The sequence below is a fragment of the Lichenostomus cassidix genome, chromosome 27 (genome assembly GCF_008360975.1).
Source record: "Lichenostomus cassidix isolate B80296 chromosome 27, HeHo_3.0, whole genome shotgun sequence".
Lineage (NCBI taxonomy): Eukaryota > Metazoa > Chordata > Aves > Passeriformes > Meliphagidae > Lichenostomus > Lichenostomus cassidix.
In genome coordinates, this window is record NC_139507.1 from 5174148 (window position 1) to 5194431 (window position 20284).

The 20284-nt window shown below is 58.7% G+C and overlaps 3 protein-coding genes across 4 annotated transcripts; 1 reads left to right on the forward strand and 2 right to left on the reverse strand.

Annotated features, from left to right (window-relative positions):
• The first annotated feature begins 456 nt into the window (after positions 1–456).
• PRR15L (proline rich 15 like) lies at positions 457–2237 on the forward strand. The gene is made up of 2 exons (XM_085083529.1): positions 457–634; positions 1422–2237. Exon 2 carries the CDS (start codon positions 1423–1425, stop codon positions 1720–1722), a length of 300 nt encoding a protein of 99 aa, XP_084939655.1. The 5' UTR covers positions 457–634; position 1422; the 3' UTR covers positions 1723–2237.
• A 975-nt stretch (positions 2238–3212) lies between these two features.
• PNPO (pyridoxamine 5'-phosphate oxidase) lies at positions 3213–6663 on the reverse strand. The gene is made up of 7 exons (XM_085083521.1): positions 6550–6663; positions 5654–5778; positions 5481–5580; positions 5340–5393; positions 4494–4622; positions 4344–4414; positions 3213–4269 (listed from the first exon to the last, which is right to left on the reverse strand). The coding sequence occupies exons 1-7, from the start codon at positions 6592–6594 to the stop codon at positions 4104–4106; spliced, it is 690 nt and encodes a 229-aa protein (XP_084939647.1). The 5' UTR covers positions 6595–6663; the 3' UTR covers positions 3213–4103.
• Positions 6664–7445: 782 nt separating this feature from the next.
• SP2 (Sp2 transcription factor) lies at positions 7446–19229 on the reverse strand. 2 transcript variants are annotated; one of them, XM_085083449.1, is made up of 8 exons: positions 19141–19229; positions 15709–15784; positions 14029–14973; positions 12788–13091; positions 10802–10976; positions 9638–9831; positions 8456–8809; positions 7446–8048 (listed from the first exon to the last, which is right to left on the reverse strand). In XM_085083449.1, the coding sequence occupies exons 2-7, from the start codon at positions 15769–15771 to the stop codon at positions 8709–8711; spliced, it is 1782 nt and encodes a 593-aa protein (XP_084939575.1). In that variant the 5' UTR covers positions 15772–15784; positions 19141–19229; the 3' UTR covers positions 7446–8048; positions 8456–8708. The 2 variants fall into 2 exon arrangements, with proteins under 2 accessions (XP_084939575.1, XP_084939576.1); XM_085083450.1 differs by lacking the exon at positions 19141–19229 and adding an exon at positions 18876–18977.
• Positions 19230–20284: the final 1055 nt, after the last annotated feature.

Sequence of the window (20284 nt, forward strand, 5' to 3'; positions counted from 1 at the left end):
CCCCCGGGGGGCGACAATCCCCTGCAGATCCAGGATCTCAATCCCACGGCTGACTGGGGGGAGCAGCTCCAGCCCCCCGGCAGTGTCACCGAGGGTCCCACGGTGTCCCAGCGGGATATGCCACCCAGGATGGACCTGGCGGGGACACGTCCCGTGGGGACACATTCCGCGGGGACACGGGCACGTCCCGGTGACCCGGCAGGGACAGCGCGAGGCAGGAGCCGCTCTGGCCGCCGCGGGGTTCGGCTGATCGCACCGGAGCCGCAGCTCCCTCCCTTCCCGGGGCTCGACCCTCGTGTCACGGGGCCACCGCCCCTCGAGGCCACCGCGCCCGGAGCGCGGCCACGGCCGGCCCGCGGCGGTGACAGCCACCCAGGGCCACCCGGGGCCACCCGCCCAGGGCTGGCACCGTTCCCGTCATGAATATTCAGCCGAGGCTGGCCCGGCCCCGCTGTTTGCTCGGGCAGGAGGGGTTTGGGTTCACCTTGACGGGAACACCGGGACAGCGGCAGGTGAACGGCAGCTGCCCCCCCGGGACACCCCGGGACACCCGGGTCACCTCCGGGACACCCCGGGACACCCCCGGAACACCCCTGGGTCACCTCCGGGACACCCCCGGGCGCGGCGGGAGCAGGTACCGGGATGGGGTGTCCGTGCCGGGGATGGGATGTGGGAGCGCCGGGGACAATCCGGGGACAAGACCGGGGATTGTCCCACCTGGCTCTGGCTCTGTAGGGGACGGGAGGGGACACAGGGGCCACCAGCGGAGTGGTGGCCGCGGTCTCTGCCACCTCGTCCCCCTGTCGCAGAGGGAAAAGGGGGTTTTATGCCCCAAGAACGATGCCGGAGGCGACACAGGGAGGGGTGGCTGGTGGGGACACGGAGCTGTGCTGTCCCCAGGATGGGGAGGGGACACCGGCACTCCCCTCGCCGCCCGCGGCCAGGGAAGCGCTGGGCTCGGGAGCCACCTTCCCTCGCTTCCTGCCCTGGAGCCACGCTCGGCTCCGGAGCCTTCCCGGACCGTTCCTGGATCGTTCCTGGATCCTTCCCGGATCCTCCCCAGTGCTCCCGCCCGGCCCTAGCGGGGAGAGGCGATCCCCGAGCCTGGGGCGCGGCAGGTGGGGACAGGTGGGGACCCCCCGGCACCTCCCCGCTGCCACCTGCGCCCCAGTTCCTGTTCCTGTTTGCTCTCCGGGCTCCCTCCCTCCTCCCTGCCCGCTACACGTGGCTGATAAGGACAGGAGCTCCCGGCGCTGCCAGCAGCCTTTTCCCGGCGCTCCGCAATTCCCAAACCGTGGAACATCCCCTCCCGGAACCCACCGGGAGCATCCCGCGGGAAGCACCGCGTCCCTCACCCATCTCCCGGAGACGGAGGAGGAGGGCTGAGGGAATTCCGGGAAGGAACACAAATGCCGTTCCAGGATGGCCGACGGGCACGGCTGGTGGAAGCTGACGTTCCTGAGGAAGCGCCAGGCAGCGCCCACCGTGCTGTACGAGAGTCCCGACGGGCACGGGGCAGCGGGAGGGGACAGCGCGGAGGCGACAGGACCGGAGGGACCTCCCGGCTTCGCCGCCCGCCTCGAGAAGATCGTGGACAAGAGCACCAAGGGCAAGCACGTCAAGGTGTCGCACTCCGGGCGCTTCAAGGAGAAGAAGAAAGTGAGGGCGACGCTGGCCGAGCATCCCAACCTGTGCGGGGCTGGCGAGCGCGACGAGAAGTGACCCGGCTGGGTGGCACCGAGCGGCGGGGCTGCGGGACGAGAGAGGACTCGGGATGGAGTTTTTCTGTGGGATGATCCTGCGGGATTGACCCCGCGGCGGGCGGGGAGCTGAGCCGGGCGCTCCCCGTGCCTCCCGCTCCCAGCGCGGACTGGTTTATACTGGGATGAGGTCACGCCCCGCAGCGCCCGCCCGGCTCTGCCCCAATCCCATTCTCCCGGCGCTCTTTGGGGCCGAGACCCCACTCGTGTCCCTGTCCCGAGGGGCTGCAGATGCCACGTCCCGGCCGAGTCACCCCCGAAAGGCGCTGTGACACTTCCCTGTCCCCAGGGAACACTAAATCCCCGCGCGGGGACCACGGAGGGCTCCCAGGAGGAGCCGCGTTCCCCCGGGAATCGCTCCCTGCTGCTGGAAGCGGGGAGTCCACCCCGGATTCGGGATGCTGGAAGCCCTAGCGCCTGCTGCTAATTAACTCTTGTTAATAAACCGAGCCTGGGAGCGGGGGCAGCTCCGGGAGAGCTCTGGGGATCCCTGGATCCGGTGCGGCGGGGCGGGAGGGTTCTGAATCCCTCCGGGGCACGGACGGGAACGGTGCCACCGTGGGGAATCCCGGAGCCGGTGGAGGAGGAAGCAGAGGTAGATCCAGGAGGGTTCTGAATCCCTCCATCCAGCCTGGCGGGGTCGGAAGGCTCTGGATCCCTGGATCCAGCCCGGCGGGGTGGGAAGGCTCTGGATCCCTGGATCCAGCCCCGCGGGAAGGCTCTGAATCCCTGGATCCAGCCCGGCGGGGTGGGAGGGCTCCGGGGATCCCTGGATCCAGCCCGGCGGGGTGGGAAGGCTCTAAATCCCTGCGGGACACGGGTGGGAGCAGTGGGATGGGAATCCCGGAGCCGGTGAAGGAGGAAGCTCCGGGAAAGCTCCGCAGATCCCTGAACCCTAAAGGGTGGGAAGGTTCTGGATCCCTCTGGAACCCCTGCGGGAGCCATGCCGGGGAATCCCTGACCCCTGGGAAAGGGGTGGCCGCAGCCCGGGGTGTCCCCCAGCTCGGCAGGGTGCGGCTGTTCCCGAAATCCGCAGCTCCAAACCCTTCCCAGCTCCCACAAAAGCTCTGTTCGCTCCCAGCCCGTCCAGATCCTGATCCAGGAACGCCCCTCACCCTGGAATTTGGGGTGGGTGGGACACCTGGCTGTGCCCCTTCCTGTGACACCACCCTGTCCCTCCAGCTGGGCGGGTCCAAGCCCACCGAGCGGGCTGTGACAGTGGCACAAGGTGACAGCCCTGTGGCCACCTGTGGCGTGGGAATCCCCCAGGACAGAGCCAGCCCTCGGCACGGTGGCACTCGGGACAGCAAACACGGAACCGGGGAGGATTTTAGGGATTGGTTTCACCCCGGGCGGGAATTCCCGGCTGCTCCGAGCTCCGGTTGCCCCGGGAGAGCTCAGCCCCGCCTGGGTAAATATTAACCCGATGTTAACCCAAGCCCTTCACGCCTCCACACAAATCCCGGGTTATTTTTTCCAAGCTTGGACAAGCAGCTGGAGGAGGGGACAGGGTGAGGGTTGGGGTCTCCCTGCCCTGGGACAGCCCACGACGAGGGTGACACATGATTTAATTAAATAACATCATTAATGAATCTGAGATCGAGCACATTCCACATAAAACACGGAAAAAGAGAGGTGGCAGCGGCAGGACAGCAACAGGGGGACACTGGGGTCACAGGTGGACCCTGCACAATCATTAACACGATTAATTAACCGCCGGGAGAGGTCACAGATGGATTTGGGGACACGCCAGGAACAGGCAGAGCGGGATGAGGGAATTCCAGGAGGGAATATGGGAGAGCTCTGACTCCATTCCCTGACACACGATGGGGACAGGGCAGGGTGGCAGAGGGACAGTGACATTCCCGAGCGGCATGAGAGCACCGGGGGGCTCTGAATCCATTCCCAGCACACGATGGGGACAGGGATGGGTGGCCGAGGGACAGGAGACATTCCCAAGCAGGAGCAGCAGAGCCGGATGAGGGCTCCGGGTGGCTCTGAATCCATTCCCCGACACACAGGGGGACAGGGCGGGGTGGCCGAGGGACAGCCACATTCCCGAGCAGGATGAGGACACTAGAGGGGCTCTGAATCCATTCCCTTACACACGATGGGGACAGGGCAGGGTGGCAGAGGGACAGCGACATTCCTGAGCGGGTTGAGGGCACCAGGGGAGCTCTGAACCTCTCTCCCAGCACACTATGGGGACAGGGCGGGGTGGCAGCGACACAGCGACATTCCCGAGCCGCAGGGGGGCTCTGAACCCTTCTCCTGACACACGATGGGGACAGGGCGGGGTGACTGAGGGACAAGGGACATTCCCGAGCGGGAGCAGCGCCACGCTCAGGGCGAGATGCGCTCGTACACCCAGTCGCCGTGCCCGCGGTGGGTCATCGGCCCGAGCGGCGCCGCGCTGTCCCGCAGCCGCCGGAACACGATCCGGTCGTGCAGCCGGTTGGATTGGCCCTGCCAGAACTCCACCACCTCCGGCTCCACGATGTAGGCACCCCTAAAAGAGACCCCCGGGATTCACGGCGTGCTCCGGGGGGGCTCAGCCCCCCAACCCGCAGCCCCCAGCCTCACCAATAATCCGGTTTAGGCACCGTTTTGTCCCGGTAGAGCTCCTCCAGCTCGGCGTTCTTCTTCCTCAGGTACTGCGGGATCGGGAAGGGGGAGAGGGGTGAGCAGGGCGGTCCAAGCGGGCTGATCCCGCCGGGAATGGGGCTGGCTCACCTCCCGGTCCGGGATCACCGAGCTCTGCCGGCTGACCACAGCCCCGATCTGGCTGCCCTTGGGGCGGGAATGGAAATAACGCTCGGCTTCCTCCTCCGGCAGCCTCTTCACCGAGCCCTCGATGCGGACCTGGGCCAGGAGAGACAGCTCCAGAGGCGATCCCGAGCGGGGAATCATCCCATTTCCTGAGTTTTTTCATCCAAAATGCAGGGACTGCAGCCCTGGTGGGGACTGGGCTCTGGCCAGCAGCTCCAAGGGCAATCCCAAGTATGGAGCCGCCCCATTTCCTGAGTTTTTCAACCAAAATGCAGGGATTGCAGCCCTGGTGGCTACTGGGCTCTGGCCAGCAGCTCCAAGGGCAATCCCGAGCATGGAACCACCTTATTCCCTGATTTTTTCACCCCAAATGCAGGGACCAAATCCCTGGTGAGCACCACCATCCCCTGGGCTCTGACAGTGGCTCCAAAGGCATCCCCAAGAATGGAATATCCCCGTTTCCTGATTTTTTCACCCAAAATGCAAGGATCACATCCCTGGTGGGAATCATCAGGGCTCTGGCCAGCAGCTCTGAAGGTGATCCCGATCATGGAATCACCCCATTCCCTAAATTTTCACCCTATTCCCAGAATTTCCAGGAATCCCTGGTGGGAACCACCATCCCCTGGGCTCTGCCCAGCAGCTCCAAAGGCAATCCCGAGAATGGAATCTCCCCATTCCCTGATTTTTCCACCCAAAACGCTGCTACCTCCCACCACATCATGCCCCAGGAGCCACCTGAGGGTGACCCCCAGCCCCAAATTCCCACCCTGACCATTCCCAGGGTCCTGCCCCACATCCCCTCCTCACCTGCCGACAGAGTGGCTCCCAGTAGAAAACCAGGGAAGCGAAGGGATTGGAATTCTGGGATGAAGAGGAGGGAATTCTGTCAGCTCCGGGAATTGGGGATACACCAGGATTTTCCCCCCAAACTCCCTCCCCAGCCCTCACCAGCTCCTTCCCCTTCCTGCTCTCGTAGTTGGTGAAGAAGCGGAAGCCGTCCTGCCCGAAGCCCTTGAGCAGCACCATCCGGGCCGAGGGCTTCCCGTCCCTGTGAGGGGACAGCGGGTGAGGACAGCACCCAGGGGAGCCCTGGCACCTCCCCTGGCACCCCCCGGTGTCACCTGGTGCAGGTGGCCAAGCACATGGCGTTGACCTCGCCGATGGCGGGGCAGTGCAGAGCCTCCTGGAACCAGGCACGGAATTGCTCGATGGGGTCCAGGGACACTAAGTGACGCTCCTCGAAGGCCTGGGGACACGGGGGACACCGTGAGGGGGGGACACGGGGTTCTGGGGACACCTGAGGGGGACACACTGCACTCAGGGGCATGGCTAGCACAGGAGATGGGGCGGCCACTGAACTGGGGGTGTGGCAAGTGGGAAGAGAGGGAATCTCAGGTGTTGGGGACAGCCTGGGGGGACAGCCCAGGGCTTGGGGACAGCCTAGGGGGACACCCCAGGGCTTGGGGACAGACTCGGGGGACACCCCAGGGCTTGGGGACAGCCTGGAGTGACACCCCAGCTCTTGGGGACAGCTTCAGGGGTCACCCCAGGGCTTGGGGACAGCTCAGGACAGGGCCCACAGCCCCATCACAGCCACCATGAAGGGACGCCATGCAGGGTCCCTGGGCACACGGAGGGAGTGACATCCTGTAGGTCTCGCAGGAAGGGGACAAATTCCAAGGGGACAACAGCGCTGGGCCGTGGGGTCCCCCCAGGCCTTGGGGACAGCTCAGGGTGGGGACACCTCGGTTCTAGGGTCACTCCCAGCACGGGCTGGCGTTACCCTGAGGGAAGGGGGGGTTCCCCGAGCCTTGGGGACATCCTGGGGGTGTCACCCTGTCTCGAGGGGTTGTCCCCGTGCCTTGGGGACACGCTGGGAGGGGGCTGCGTGGGAGGTTACCCCGGCTTGTGAGGGACTCTCGATAAAGAGGGGATTTCCCCGGGTCTCGGGGATATCCTGGGGGCTCCCCCCGTGCCGGGACCCTCGCCCTGTCCCCGCTGTCCCCGTTTGTCGCACCTCGGTGTCCCCGCGGTAACTCTTGCGCAGCTGCTCCAGCTCCATCGCGGCCCGCCGGAGCCCTCACGGCGCGGGGGCGTGGCTAACCGCGGCCACGCCTCCTAAAACAGCCAATAGGGAGCGGCGAATTGCGCGCCTCTCCGAGTGCTGGCAGCCCATTGGAGGAGAGGGAAGGGGTGGGGCGAGGAGACCCGGAAGTGGTCTCAGGGTGTAAATAAGCACATGGGGAGCTCTTAAAGGGGCAGCGACACCCGGAGGGGACATGGGAACTTGGGGACATCGGGGACAAGGTGGGGACGCTGGGGACACACAGGGAGGCCTGAGCGTGGGGACACTGGGGATAGGGAGGGTGGGAATGGGATAGTTTGGCCTGGAGAGGGAAAGCAGGGGCAAGACTTGGGGCTGGGGGTCAGTTGGGGACACAGAGGGACACACAGAGGGACACTGGGGACAGGGAGGGTGGGAAGGGGATAGCTGGGTTTGGGGGGATTGTGACAAGGGGCAGAGATTTGGGGACATTGAGAACAGGGAAGGTGGGAATGGGATAGTTGAGTTTGGGAGGATTGTGACAAGGGACAAGGATTTGGGGACATTGGGGACAGGGAAGGTGGGAATGGGACATCTGGCCCTGAGGGATGCTGTGACAAGGGACAGGGATTTGGGGACAAGGATTTGGGAACATTGGGAACAGGGATTTGGGAATGGGATAGTTGGGTTTGGGAGGATTGTGACAAGGGACAGGGATTTGGGGACAAACCCTCACCCACAACCCCAGCAGAGCCCGAAATTCCTACAAAAACCCCAATTTCCAGCGATTTTGGGGATTCCCATCCACCAATCCCACTTTTCCCTCACTGAATCCACAACATTCCCAGGAGAGAGAAAAATAACCCAAATTTGCCTCTGGTGACTAAATTTATTTAGCAAGGAAAAGCTCCCGGCTGCCCCCGGGGAGAGCTCAGAAAACTGGGAACAGATCCATCACATAATCCAGGGAAACGCCCTCGGGCAGGGGAACAACTAAAAAATAAAGTGGATTTGTTTAATTTAAAAGCTCCAAAGCAATATAATCTATGATACAATGTACACTGTACAAGGAAGGGGGAAGGATCCACACGCGGGGAGGGGGAAAAAAAAATGGGGATGAATCCCAAAATTCCAAAAAAAAATCCAAAAAAATAAAGGGAAATCCAACGTTGCTCGGAAATAAAAATCGGGAGAGATTTGCTGAGTGGGGAGAGGGGGAAAAAATGAGGTTTTTTTTGGGGAAATCCAGGGGATTAAATAGATTAAAAAAGCACTCATGATCCACAGGGTCGGGACGTGGGGAGAGGGGAGCGTAAGGCAACGATCTCCATAGAAAAAAAGGGATTTTTCCAAAGGGGTTATATAGATATTTATAGCTATTTATAGACTTTAAATATAAAGTAGGAATGTGCTGTGGAGGATGTCCCCTCCTTGCCCGGCTCCTGCCCCACATCTGGGGGGCTCTGGGGGGGCTCTGGGTCACCCCCTGTCCCTTTCGGGGTGCAGGGAGGTTGAGGGGTCACCTCCTGACCCTATGGGGCCACAGGGAGATTGTAGGGTCACTCCCTGACCTTATGGGGTGCAGGGAGGTTGTGGGTCACTCCCTGTCCCTCTTGGGGTGCAGACAGGCTGTGGGGTCACTCCCTGTCCCTTCTGGGGTGCAGGGAGGTTGAGGGGTCAGCCCCTGACCCTATGGGGCTGCAGGGAGGTTGAGGGGTCAGCCCCTGACCCTATGGGGCTGCAGGGAGGTTGTGGGGTCAGCCCCTGACCCTATGGGGTACAGAGAGGTCGTGGGGTCACTCCCTGTCCCTTTGGGGTACAGGCAGGCTGTGGGGTCACTCCCTGTCCCTATATGGCCACAGGGAAGTTGTAGGGTCACTCCCTGACCCTGTGGGGTGCAGGGAGGTTGAGGGGTCACTCCCTGTCCCTTTGGGGTGCAGATAGGTTGTGGGGTCACCCCCTGTCCCTATGGGGTGCAGAGAGGTTGTGGGGTCACTCCCTGTCCCTTTGGGGTGCACAACGTGGCAGGAGGTTGGGGACATCCCCGATGTCCCTCCCGGGAGTGCTGCGGCCAGGCCGGACAGCCGACCAGTGGATTTGGGGTTTTTTTTCGGGGTTTTCAGCTCCAGGCCCTACAAGTTCTTGGTGACCAGGTGGGTTTTATAGTGCTTGGTCAGGTGGTCGGAGCGCATGAAGCGTTTCTGGCACTGCGCGCACTCGAAGCGTTTGTCACCTGTGCGGGAGAGGGGACACTCAGCGGGTGGCACTTGGGGGTGTGGGACATCCCCCGTGTGCCACCCTGAAGTGTCAGGCAGGAGCTGGCAGGGTCTCGGGTGGTGACAGCCCCAAGTCGTGTCACCTTGTCCCCTCTACCCCACACCTCTGTCACCCAGGACAGGATTTTGGGTTTCCCTGACCCATCCGTGTCCCCATGATAGAATTTCGGGGTTTCCCTGACCCGTCTGTGCCCCCAAACCAGAATTTTTGGGATGCCCCGATCCATCCGTGTCCCCAAACCAGAATTTGGGGTTTCCCTGACCCGTCCATGTCCCCAAAACAGAAATTTGGGTTTTTCCGAACCATCCATGTCCCCAAACCAGAATTTTGGGATTTCCCTAACCCATCCATGCCCCCAACCCAGAATTTTTGGGGTCCCTCACCCGTGTGGGTGCTCAGGACAGAATTTTGGGATTCCCTGACCCATCCATGCCCCCAACCCAGAATTTTTGGGGTCCCTCACCCATGTGGGTGCTCAGGACAGAATTTTGGGATTTCCTGACCCATCCATGCCCCCAAACCAGAATTTTGGGATTTCCCTAACCCATCCATGTCCCCATGACAGAATTTTGGGATTTCCCTGACCCATCCATGCCCCCAACCCATAATCTGGGTTCTCTCACCCATGTGGGTGCTCAGGACAGAATTTTGGGATTTCCCTAACCCATCCAAGCCCCCAAACTAGAATTTTTGGGGTCCCTCACCCGTGTGGGTGCTCAGGACAGAATTTTGGGATTTCCCTAACCCATCCATGCCCCCAAACTAGAATTTTTGGGTCCCTCACCCGTGTGGGTGCGCGCGTGCCGCTGCAGCTCGTCGGAGCGCGTGAACCTCTTGCCGCAGAACACCCAGTTGCACACGAAGGGTCTCTCCCCGGTGTGCAGCCTGACGTGTGCCCGCAGCAGCGACGTCTTCCGGAACGTTCTGCCGCACTCGGGGATGTGGCAGATGTGCTTCTTCTTCCCGGGATCGCCCGGCCTGCGGGATCAGCCGGTCCCGGTTTTTTCCGATCCAAACTCACCCGATCCCACTTCTTTTTCTATCCGAATTCACCGGTTCCTACTTTTTTCCTGCCCCAAACTCACCCAATCCCACTTTTTCCCGATCCAAACTCACCTGTTCCCACTTTTTTTTCCTATCCAAATTCACCCATTCCCACTTTTTTCCTCTCCAAATTCACCCATTCCCACTTGTTTTCCTATCTGAATTCACCCGTTCCCACTTCTTTTCCTCTCCAAATTCATCTGTTCCCACTTATTTCCTACTCCAAACTCCTCCCTTCCCTCTTTTCCCCACTCCAAATTCACCCATTCCCACTTTTTTTCCTCTCCAAACTCACCCATTCCCACCTTTTCCCCCCATTCCCACTTTTTCCCCACTACAAATTCATCTGTTCCCACTTTTTCCCTGCTCCAAAATCCCCCATTCCCACTTTTTCCAGCTCCAAATTCACCCATTCCCACTTTTTTTCCTCTCCAAACTCACCCATTCCCAGTTTTTCCCCATTCCCATTTTCTTCCTGCTCCAAACTCACCCGTTCCCAGTTTTCCCCACTCCAAACTCCCCCATTTCCATTTTTCCCCACTCCAAACTCCCCCATTTCCATTTTTCCCCACTCCAAATTCCCCCCTTCCCTCTTTTTCCCCCCTCCAAACTCACCTGTTCCCACTTTTTTCCCGTTATCACTTTTTCCCTGCTCCAAACTCCCCCATTCCCACTTTTTCCCTGCTCTAAAATCCCCCATTCCCACTTCTTCCCTGCTCCAAACTCATCCATTCCCACTTTTCACCATTCCAAACTCCCCCATTCCCACTTTCTTCCCACTCCAACCTCCCCGATTTCCACTTTTCCCCCCCCCGTTCCCCCTCTCCCTTTCCCAAACTCACCGTTTCTCCCCGTCCTTGCAGTTGGGACAGGTACAATCCCCCTCTCTCTTTCCCAAACTCACCGTTTCTCCCCGTCCTTGCAGTTGGGACAGGTACAAGCCATCCTCCTCCTCTTCTCCCCGGGCTGCACCTCCCCGGCCAGCGCCTGCTCCATCTGCAGCTGGATCTGCGTGGGGCTCAGCCCGCTGATGGTCACGTTGTTACCGGATACATTCTGCACCGTCAGCTGCTGCTGGCCTGGAGGGGGGAAAAAGGCAATCAGGATCCAGCCACCGAACCCTCAGGATGGAGGGAAAACCCCCAAGGAATGGGGAATATCCTGAATTTTTTCCCCATGGCCCAGCCCAGCATGCAGCACAGCCTGGTTTGCCAAGCGCCGCTCCCGGTAAGTCCCTTTTTTCTGAATATACTGTGCGGTTTTTCAAAGTTTTCGGTTTCTCGACCCCAAAGTTTTTGGTTTCTCGGGGGAAAAAAATGGATCAAGGAGGAAACAAAAAAGAAACTTTGAAAAAACGTGCAATATATTGAGCAAAAAAACGGGACTTACCCCGCAGCCTAAGGGCCGCTCCAGGCTCGGGAGTCCCTGGCAGGCGTGACGGGGGCTGGAAAGAAGAAGATGGGGTCAGCGTCAGCAAGCGGGATTGGGATCGGGATTTTGGGATTGGGATGGCTGCTCCCAGGGGAGGAGGAGGAAATGGGGAAGAAGAAGGGGGATTTGGCAGCGGAGGAGCGAAGGCAGCAGGGAGGGAGAGCAGGCAGAGCGAGGGGTCTGCCGGGAGGGAAGCGCGAAGCCGAGGGATGCAGGAATGTCCCAAAATGTCCTGGCTGGGAATGTCCTGACTGGGAATATCCTGGCTGAGATCTGGCTCAGCTCATCACACCTGCAGGCAGCAGGTCCTACCGGTCCCCTCCACATCTCCCCGTGGTATCTCCAATTAAAAATTCCCCCCAAATGCCAATCCTGGGAGAACGCCGGGATTTCTGCTGACACTGTCGGTGGAGGAGGAGCAGAAATCCCACTGCCAAACCTCACTGCTGCTGCTGCTGGGGCAGAAACCACGGCAGGCAGCAGGTCTGGCTGGATCAGGAGGGAGATAAACTTCCCACAGACACAGCTCACTCCCCTCGGCTCCTTGGGAAAGGTTTGGAGGTGGAACTGGGGACAGGGTGGCTGCAGAGACGTGACTGTGATGGGATTGGGAACATCAGGGATGGGTTTGGCTGGTTTGGGATTGAGGAGATCCCTGGAGTGAAGGATCAATCCCTGGAGTGAAGGATCAATCCCTGGAGTGAAAGATCAATCCCTGGAGTGAAGGATCAATCCCTGGAGTGAAGCGTCACTCCCTGGGAGTGGTGATTCCTGGCTGGGGAGCTGTTTGGGAAGCAGCTGGGTTTGGGAAGCAGCAGTTCCCAGGGATCAGGGAGACGTTCCAGCCCGGGATGGGGATCTGGAATGGGATCTATGGCAGGGGTGGCTGCAGGAGGGACAGCTCTGTCCCAGTGATCTGGAAAAATGACACCCCAAGGACTCAGAGCTGGGCTGAGCTCCCAGGAATCCTCAGACACTTCCTGGCCAAGCAGGCTGCCATCCCTGCTATCCACAGCTTTCCCAGATGTGCTCAGAATCACCGAAAGGACACCTGGGGAAACACTCCTGGCTCCCTGGAGCAACTGCTGAAGGTGCTGACAGTGCACAGGCATGTTTCACCTCAGGGGCATGAGGGATCTGATCTGATCTGATCTGGGGACTTCATCCTCGGGAGGCTCCAGGAGCTGCCAACTCCCTGTACCCTGTCCTCTCAGGAAAGTCTGAGAGCTGACCACACCATGTCCTCCTGTCCCCTCAGGAGGCTCCAAGAGCTGCCCACTCCCTGTCCCCTCAGGACACTCCAGAAGCTGCCAACTCCCTGTCCCCTTGGGAGGCTCCAAGAGCTGCCCACTCCCTGTCTCCCTGTCCCCTCAGGATACTCCAGGAGCTGTCCACTCCCTGTCCCCTCAGGACACTCCAGCATCTCCCCACACCCCATCCCCACCTCAGTGCCACCCACCTCCGCTGTTGGTGATGGTGACAGGGACGCCCTGCACCTGCACGCCGTTGATGTTGATGGTCTGCATGGCCTGGGCAGCTGCAGCCAGCTGTGCAGCGTTCAGGCTCAGGATGCCCCCGGCCGGGGCGATTTTGGGCAGCGGCCGCTCCTTGCGCAGGGCCGGCTTGCGGCCACCCCCGGGGCCGGGGCTGCGGGACACGGGGCTGCCACAGGATGTCCCCGAGGATGGTGACGCCACGGCCACCGAGGAGGCGTCCTGGAGCAGCACGGTTTGTAGCTCACCCGATGGGGTCTTGAAGTACACCTGGAGGGGAGGAGGGAGAGGGATGGTGATGTTTGAAGAGGTTTGGCTGGAGCAGGACTGGATGGAGTTAGGAGAATAAAATTTTTATTGTTAATTTATTCTAGGTTTCCGGTACATCCAGGGCAGACAGGATTTCCCCATGAGGCTACACCCAAAAATGGACACCCAAGCCGTGAAATCTTCACATTTTATAAGTTCTGTCCATCAGCACGCTGGACCCAAATTCTCCAATTACACCTTCAGGTGATGATGTCAGCTGCCCCAGCCTGCTCCCCCCCAGTTCACTGCTGTTTGCACATTTTGTGGCTTTGAGGCAGCAAAAATGTCCTTGGATGTCCACTCAGCAATGCCACCAATCTGGGAATATTCCACAAAAACCCCTCCAGCTCCTAAATCCCGGGTGAGGATCAGAAGAGAACAGCACAGAGTTCCTATAAAAGCAGGTGGTTCCCCCAGATCCCTGTGGATTTTGGAACAGCTGTGCTCCCACCCACCAGGGAATCCACTCAGCAATGGGAATTTCTCACAAAAAACCCTCCACGTTGCTGGGAATTTTCCACAAAATACCCTCCAGCTCCTAAATCCCAGGTGAGGATCAGAGGAGAACACCACTGAGTTCCTAAAAGAGCAGGTAGTTCCCCCAAATCCCTGTGGTTGGGAACTCCCAACCACCTGAGAATCCACTCAGCAAAGGGAATTTCTCACAAAAGACCCTCCAGCTCCTAAATCCCAGGTGAGGATCAGAGTAAAACAACACCGAGCTCCTATAAAAGCAGGTGGTTCCCCCAAATCCCTGAGGATTTTGGAATGGCCACGCTCACAACCACCTGAGAATCCCCTCAGCAACGGGAATTTCCCACAAAAACCCCTCCAGCTCCTAAATCCCCTGCAAGAATCAGAGCCAAACAACAGGAAGGAGATCCCAAGGAAGCCCTACCTGGGTTGGAGTGGGCTCAGCCGCCTGGATCTGGAAGTTCTGCGAGGATTTCTGCGGCACGGTGGGCAGCGTGGCCGAGGCTGCCTGCACCACGCGCAGCGCCTGCTGCGGGATCTGCACCACCTGCGGCTCCTGCTTGGGCTGCACCACCTGCACCTGCTGCACCACTGCCGGCTGCCCTGAGCCCGGGCCCTGCACGATCAGCAGGTTGTTCCCTGCCTGGATGATGTTCTCCGCCGTGGTTTCGATCAGCACCGTCTCCACCTGCTCGGCCACCGCCACGGCGGCCGGCTGACCGGGCGACAGGGCTTTTTTCCGGGGCTTTTTGCCCGGTTTGGAAGGGCTGTCCGTGAGGAGCTGGGCTTGTCCACCTGCCTCAGAGGTCACCAGGTTGTTGACGGGCAGGGTCAAGGTGACGTTGCCACCTCCGGGTAGTTTGACCACGCTGCCCGTTGCCGATGGCGTTTTTTGGGCCGGGGCTGGTTTGATGGGCACGGGTTTGTGAGAGGAGGAGGATGGGGTGAGGATGGCCTGGTTGGTGCCTGGGATGATCTGGATCTGGTTGGGCTGCACCTGGATGGTCTGAGCTCCTCCAGGCACCGCCTGGTACTGGATGTTGGAGGAGGAGGATGAAGACGACGAGGAGGAAGATGAACGGGAAGCTTTGCCGAGCACCGCCGGGTTCTGGATGGCGAAAACCAGCTGCCCCCCGGGGTAGGAGGTGCCCACCTGGGACCCCTGGATCTGGAAGAGGTTTCCTTTGGAGGACAGGATGCCGATGCTGCTCTTGGCCGAGCCCAGGGGCAGCGGGGCGGGTTTGATGGGCACCAGCTTGCGAGGGGCCGGCTGCGGAGGGGCCGGCGGCGTCACGGCGGCTTCCACGGCGGGGGGACCGATCTTGCTACATGTGGCTGCCAGCAGGGCCAGGGGAGAGGGCTGGGAGTCCTGGGGAGACAGGGGAGTTAGTGCCCAGGCCGTGCTAATGAGACACCCCTCGTTAAGGGAGTTGTTAATTACCCATGTGTGTATTTAAGGAATCGCGGAATTTCAGGATGGCCGAGGTTGGAATATTTTTGAGATCGTCCAGCCCAGCCTGTGGCACTGAGTGCCACATCCAGAGTGCCACATCCAGTCTTTCTTTAAACACTCCGGGGATGGGGACTCCATCACCTCCCTGGGCAGCTTCCCCATCCTAATTCCTCATTTTTCCATGAAGAAATTCCTCCTGATGTGTGTTTTTAGCAGTGGTGACATCAGGCTGGTGACAGTTTTTACATCCCATCCCTGTGTCCTTAAAACCATCACAAAGCCATGCATATCCCAAAACCTTCCCCATCCCAATTCCTGATTTTTCCATGAAGAAATTCCTCCCGATGTGTGCTTTTAGCAGTGGTGACATCAGGCTGGTGACATCAGGCCCTGTGTCCCCAAAACCATCACGAATCCATGGATATCCTCCAAGCTCCCCACGATTCACCCCTTGGGAAGCAGAATTCCAAACCCACCCCGAGATATCGGCTGAGAACCAAGAGATCCTCAGGAAAAACCATCTCAGGGAGGAGGAAAACCACCGGGATCAGGACTGGGAATGAACCGCAGAGCAGCTCCTGGCTCCTCCTGGATCCCGGGATAAATCCTGGGATAAATCCCGGGATAAATCCCGGGATAAATCCGACTCACCTGGGCGGCAGAGGCTGCAGGCTGCAGGTATTCACTGGGGCTGACGGCGGCAGTGGCAGCCATGCTGTCCCTCGAGCTGTGGGGACAGGGAGGGGACAGATCAGCCCCAATGTCCCCAAATTGTCCCCACCTCATGCCCCCAGGGTGTGAGCCATTCCCCATTGTTTGGCCTTTGTTTGCCTCCCAGGGGAAATTCCAGGGAGAATTCCTAGATATTCCTCGTTTTGCTGCATCCCAGCAGAGCTTGGAGTTGATGGAACTCAAAAACTGACAAAAACCCCCAAAACTGACAGAAACCCCCAAAAGGAAGCTGTGCACAGAGAGCCAAAATCTTCCTGTTTCCAGCCTGAAATTTTCCCATTTCCCGCCCAAAATCTTCCCATTTCCAGCCCTAAATCTTCCCATTTCCAAACCAAAATCTTCCCATTTCTAGCCTGAAATCTTCTCATTTCCAACCCAAAATCTTCCTATTTCCAGCCCTAAATCTTTCAATTTCTAGCCTGAAGTCTTCCCCTTTCCCCCCTAAATCTTCCCCTTTCTAGCCCAAAATCTTTCTGTTTCCAACCCAAAATCATCCCATTTCTAGCCTGAAATCTTTCTGTTTCCAACCCAAAATCTCCTCATTTCCAACTCAAAATCTTCCTATTTCCAGCCCAAAATCTCCCCATTTCCAGCCCAAAATCTTCCCCTTTCCAGCCCTAAATCTTCCCATTTCAGGAAGAACTCTGACCTCAAAAGCTCTGAATTCCCATTACTTCAGACAGGGCAGCAGAGGAACAGAGATGCTTTGGGATCACTCAGGACATCCCAAATTCCCATGGAAATCCAGCAGTGAGGCATTTAAAGGGGTATTTGCATGGCTGGAATGATGGGATTAGAGGGATATTTGGAAGGCTGGAATGTTGGGAAGCTCTGGCACAGGAGAAAATGAGGATACAAAGTCCGGGATGGTTGAAAAACACCCCGAAATTAAGTGGGTTTTATATTTTTTAATTTTTTTAAATCAATTTTGCTGGGAATGGGGAAGAGCCACATCCCATAATCCAGATATTCCACCTCACATTCCTGCCCTGAGAGCTGCAGATCCAGGAAAATGGGAAAACATTTCCTCCCTGGGAATGTGGAGCTTTTCCTTAAACACTGAGAGCCCAAAAAACTGGGAAAAATCATGGAGTGGACCAAATCCAGCTCCAGGCTCTTCCAAATCCTTGGGAAAAGACAGGTTGGAGTCCCTGGAATGGTGTGGAATGAGAAGGAGTTTCCTAATTCCTTGGAAAAAGTTCATTTTCTTGGAATCTCCTGGAGATTCCACTGCCTGGCAGTGCCCAGAGCTGGTCTGGGATAGGAGGAAATGTTGTTATAATTCCCAGGAGATCTCATTATCCCGGAAAAAATCAGGATATTGATGGGGGGAAAGCCTGGTGTGATCCCTCTGTGTGTTTGGCTTTCCTATTGGGAATCTGGGTGAAGAAAATCCCCTAAAATCCACGGAAAACTCAGTGTTTTCCATGGAAAATTCAAAAAAAATCTGCTCAGGATTAAGGATCCTGAGGGGACACACAGCTCCATTTGTTTTTCAGGGGAAAAGGAGCATTCCAAGCCTAAAACCTGAAATTTCCATATCAACAGCAGGAAATCAGCAAAGCCTTGGGATAATCGCTCAGGATTTGTGGAGGGATTGGTTTAAAACCTGCTCTGGATCCCAGTTCGGGGCAGGGAAGGATTCCAGCCACTTGCCAAAATCCAGTTTGGGTTTTTTTTAATTCCCATGTGTTTTGGGGAGAATTAAAGAGGAGAAGAAGGTGAAATTCAGGGATAATTCTGGGAATTTGACCTCCTGCTGCACTCCCAGACCTGGGATGGATCCTGACAGTGCCCAAATCCCACCAGGGGGATTAATTCCATCAAGGAAATTAATCCATTGAGGGAAAACAGCCCAAATCCCAATAGGGATATTAATCCCACGAGGGAAAACAGCCCAGATCTCACCAGGGAAATTAATCCCATGAAGTGAAACAGCCCAAATCCCAGTAGGGATATTAATTCCGTAAGGGAAAACAGCCCAAATCCCACCGGGGGAATTAATCCCATGAGGGAAAAAAACCCAAATCTCACCACGGAAACTAATTCCATCAGGGAAATTAATCCCATGAGGAAAAAACAGCCCAAATCCCACTAAGGATACTAATTCCATAAGGGAAATGAATCTCATAAGGGAAAACAGCCCAAATTCCATGAGGGAAATTAATCCCATGAGGGAAAACAGCCCAAATCCCACTAGGGATATTAATCCACTGAGGGAAAACAGCCTGAATTCCACCAGGGGAATTAATCCCAGGAGGGAAATTAATCCCACGAGGGAAAACAGCCCAAATCCCACCAGGGAAATGAATCCCCTCAGTGGCAGAATTCCCCCAGGCCAGTGAACCCTGCCGAGGGAACCAACCTAAATCCCAAACCATGGCATTTTTGGGATGGATCCCTCTCCAAATCCCACGGGATGAGGCCAAAATTCCCGTCTCTACAGAGCCCCCAAATCACCGCCAGCCTCCCAAAAACACCCTAAAATCGGGGTGGCTTCCCATAAAACCCCATCTTCTCATTTCTAACCTGAAATCTTTCTGTTTCCAAACCAAAATCTTCCCATCTCCAGCCCCAAATCTTCCCATTTTTAGCCTGAAATCTTCCTATTTCCAAACCAAAACCTTCCCATTTCTAGCCTGAAATCCTCCCACTTCCAACCCAAAATCATCCAATTTCCAACCTAAAATCTTCCAATTTCCAGCCTAAAATCTTCCCATTTCTAGCCCAAAATCTTTCTGTTTCCAACCTGAGATCTTCCCATTTCTAGCCTGAAATCTTTGTGTTTCCAACTCAAAATCTTCCCATTTCCAGCCTGAAATCTTCCAATTTCCAAACCAGAATCTTCCCATTTCTAGCCCAAAATCTTCCCATTTCTACCCTGAAATCGTCCCATTTCCAGCCTGCAATCTCCCTATTTTCCAACCCAAAATCTTCCCATTTTTAGCCTGAAATCTTTGTGTTTCCAGCCCAAAATCTCCCCATTTCCAGCCCCAAATCTCCCCATCCCAGCCCGGTACCAGCTCCCCGCGCCCCACGTGTGCCCACCGGGAGCATCCCGGGATCCCATCATCCCCAGAACTGACCGAGGCACCCCGGGCCGGGCCGAGCCGAGCACCTGGGGCTCCCCGTACCGACCCCTCAGCCCTCCCCACACCGACCCCTCAGCCCTCAGCCGCTCCCGGGGGAGGCGGGTCCCACCGCCCGGCCCGCCCCCGACCGGGCCCCGCCGCCGGAAGCGCCGCCCGCCCGCCAGGCGCTGCGGGAAGGCAGGCAGGGCAGGCTGCCGGTCTCTCCCCGCCCCGGCGGCTCCCGAGCCCCGCGCCCCGGCCCCGCTCTCCCCGCACTGACCGGCCGGCGGCGGCGGCGGCTCCCACCCGCTCACGGCGCCATCTTCCTCCGCTGGGCACCGCCCTGATGGCCCCGCCCCGCGGAGGGGTTCTGGCCAATCGCGGAGAGAGTTGGTGGAGTTCTGGCCAATAGGCGGCGAGATGGTGGAGCGGCGGCCAATCGGCGGAGGGATGGGGGTTGATGGATGGCTGAGGGGAGCAATAGGGCTCGTGATGGAGGGACAGCTCTGCCAATGGGCGCCGAGCTCGGAGGTGACAGACGGCAGCGGAGAGCCAATGGGAGGGCATGTCTTTGATTGACAGCGCAGGCAGCCAATGGGCGCAAGCCCAGCCGGTGGTCATCCGCTGTTTGATTGACAAGCCCTCAAAGCGGAGGGGCGGAGTCCCTCGTGGGCGGGACCGCCCAAAATACGGCTTCTGATTGGTCATTAGAATTTGATTGACAGGCAGATGCGACAATGGAAAGAGCGAGGCTGCCGAGCTGCGCTTGTGATTGGCGGAGGGTGGGTGTGAGCAGTTGAGGCCTGATGACGTCACGGGTCCCCCCGCGGGTGGGGAGTCCCGGGGATCCCCCTGCCCCCCGCCCGGCCGAGGCTCCTCGGGGCACCGAGACCGGCCGGGGAGCTCAGTGAGGCCGATTTGGGGTGCTCCGGGGTGACCCCAACGAGCTGGCGGCCAGCAGTGGCTCCCGAAGGAGCCCAACCCCCCCAGGATGGGGACACAGCGGGGTTTGGGGTGTCCCCCCGGCACCCTGCAGGGGTTGGGGTGCCCCAAATCCCTCCTAAGGTGCCCTTAGGGAGCTTGGGGTGCTGTGTGGGAGCACTCGGAGAGTTGGGGCGCTCAGGGGGTTTGGGGTCCCCACTCCCCTGGCAGAGCTCGGGGTGCCCGGCGGGATCAGGGCTCCCCGTTCCCCTTGCAGAGCTTGGGGGGTTCAGGGCGCTTGGAGGCTTTTGGGGTGCTCAAGGTGCCAGAATGGACAGAGGTGCCCAACCCCCAAAAGGGGCTGGGGGTCCCAAATACCGAGGTGTTCAGGGGGTGTTCAGTGTCCCAGAGCAGCTCGGAGGTCCCCATCATCCATCACCCCCCTCCCCACCCCCGAGGGTCCCTCTGCCCCCCCAAACCCCCCGGAACCCCCAGCCCGGTGC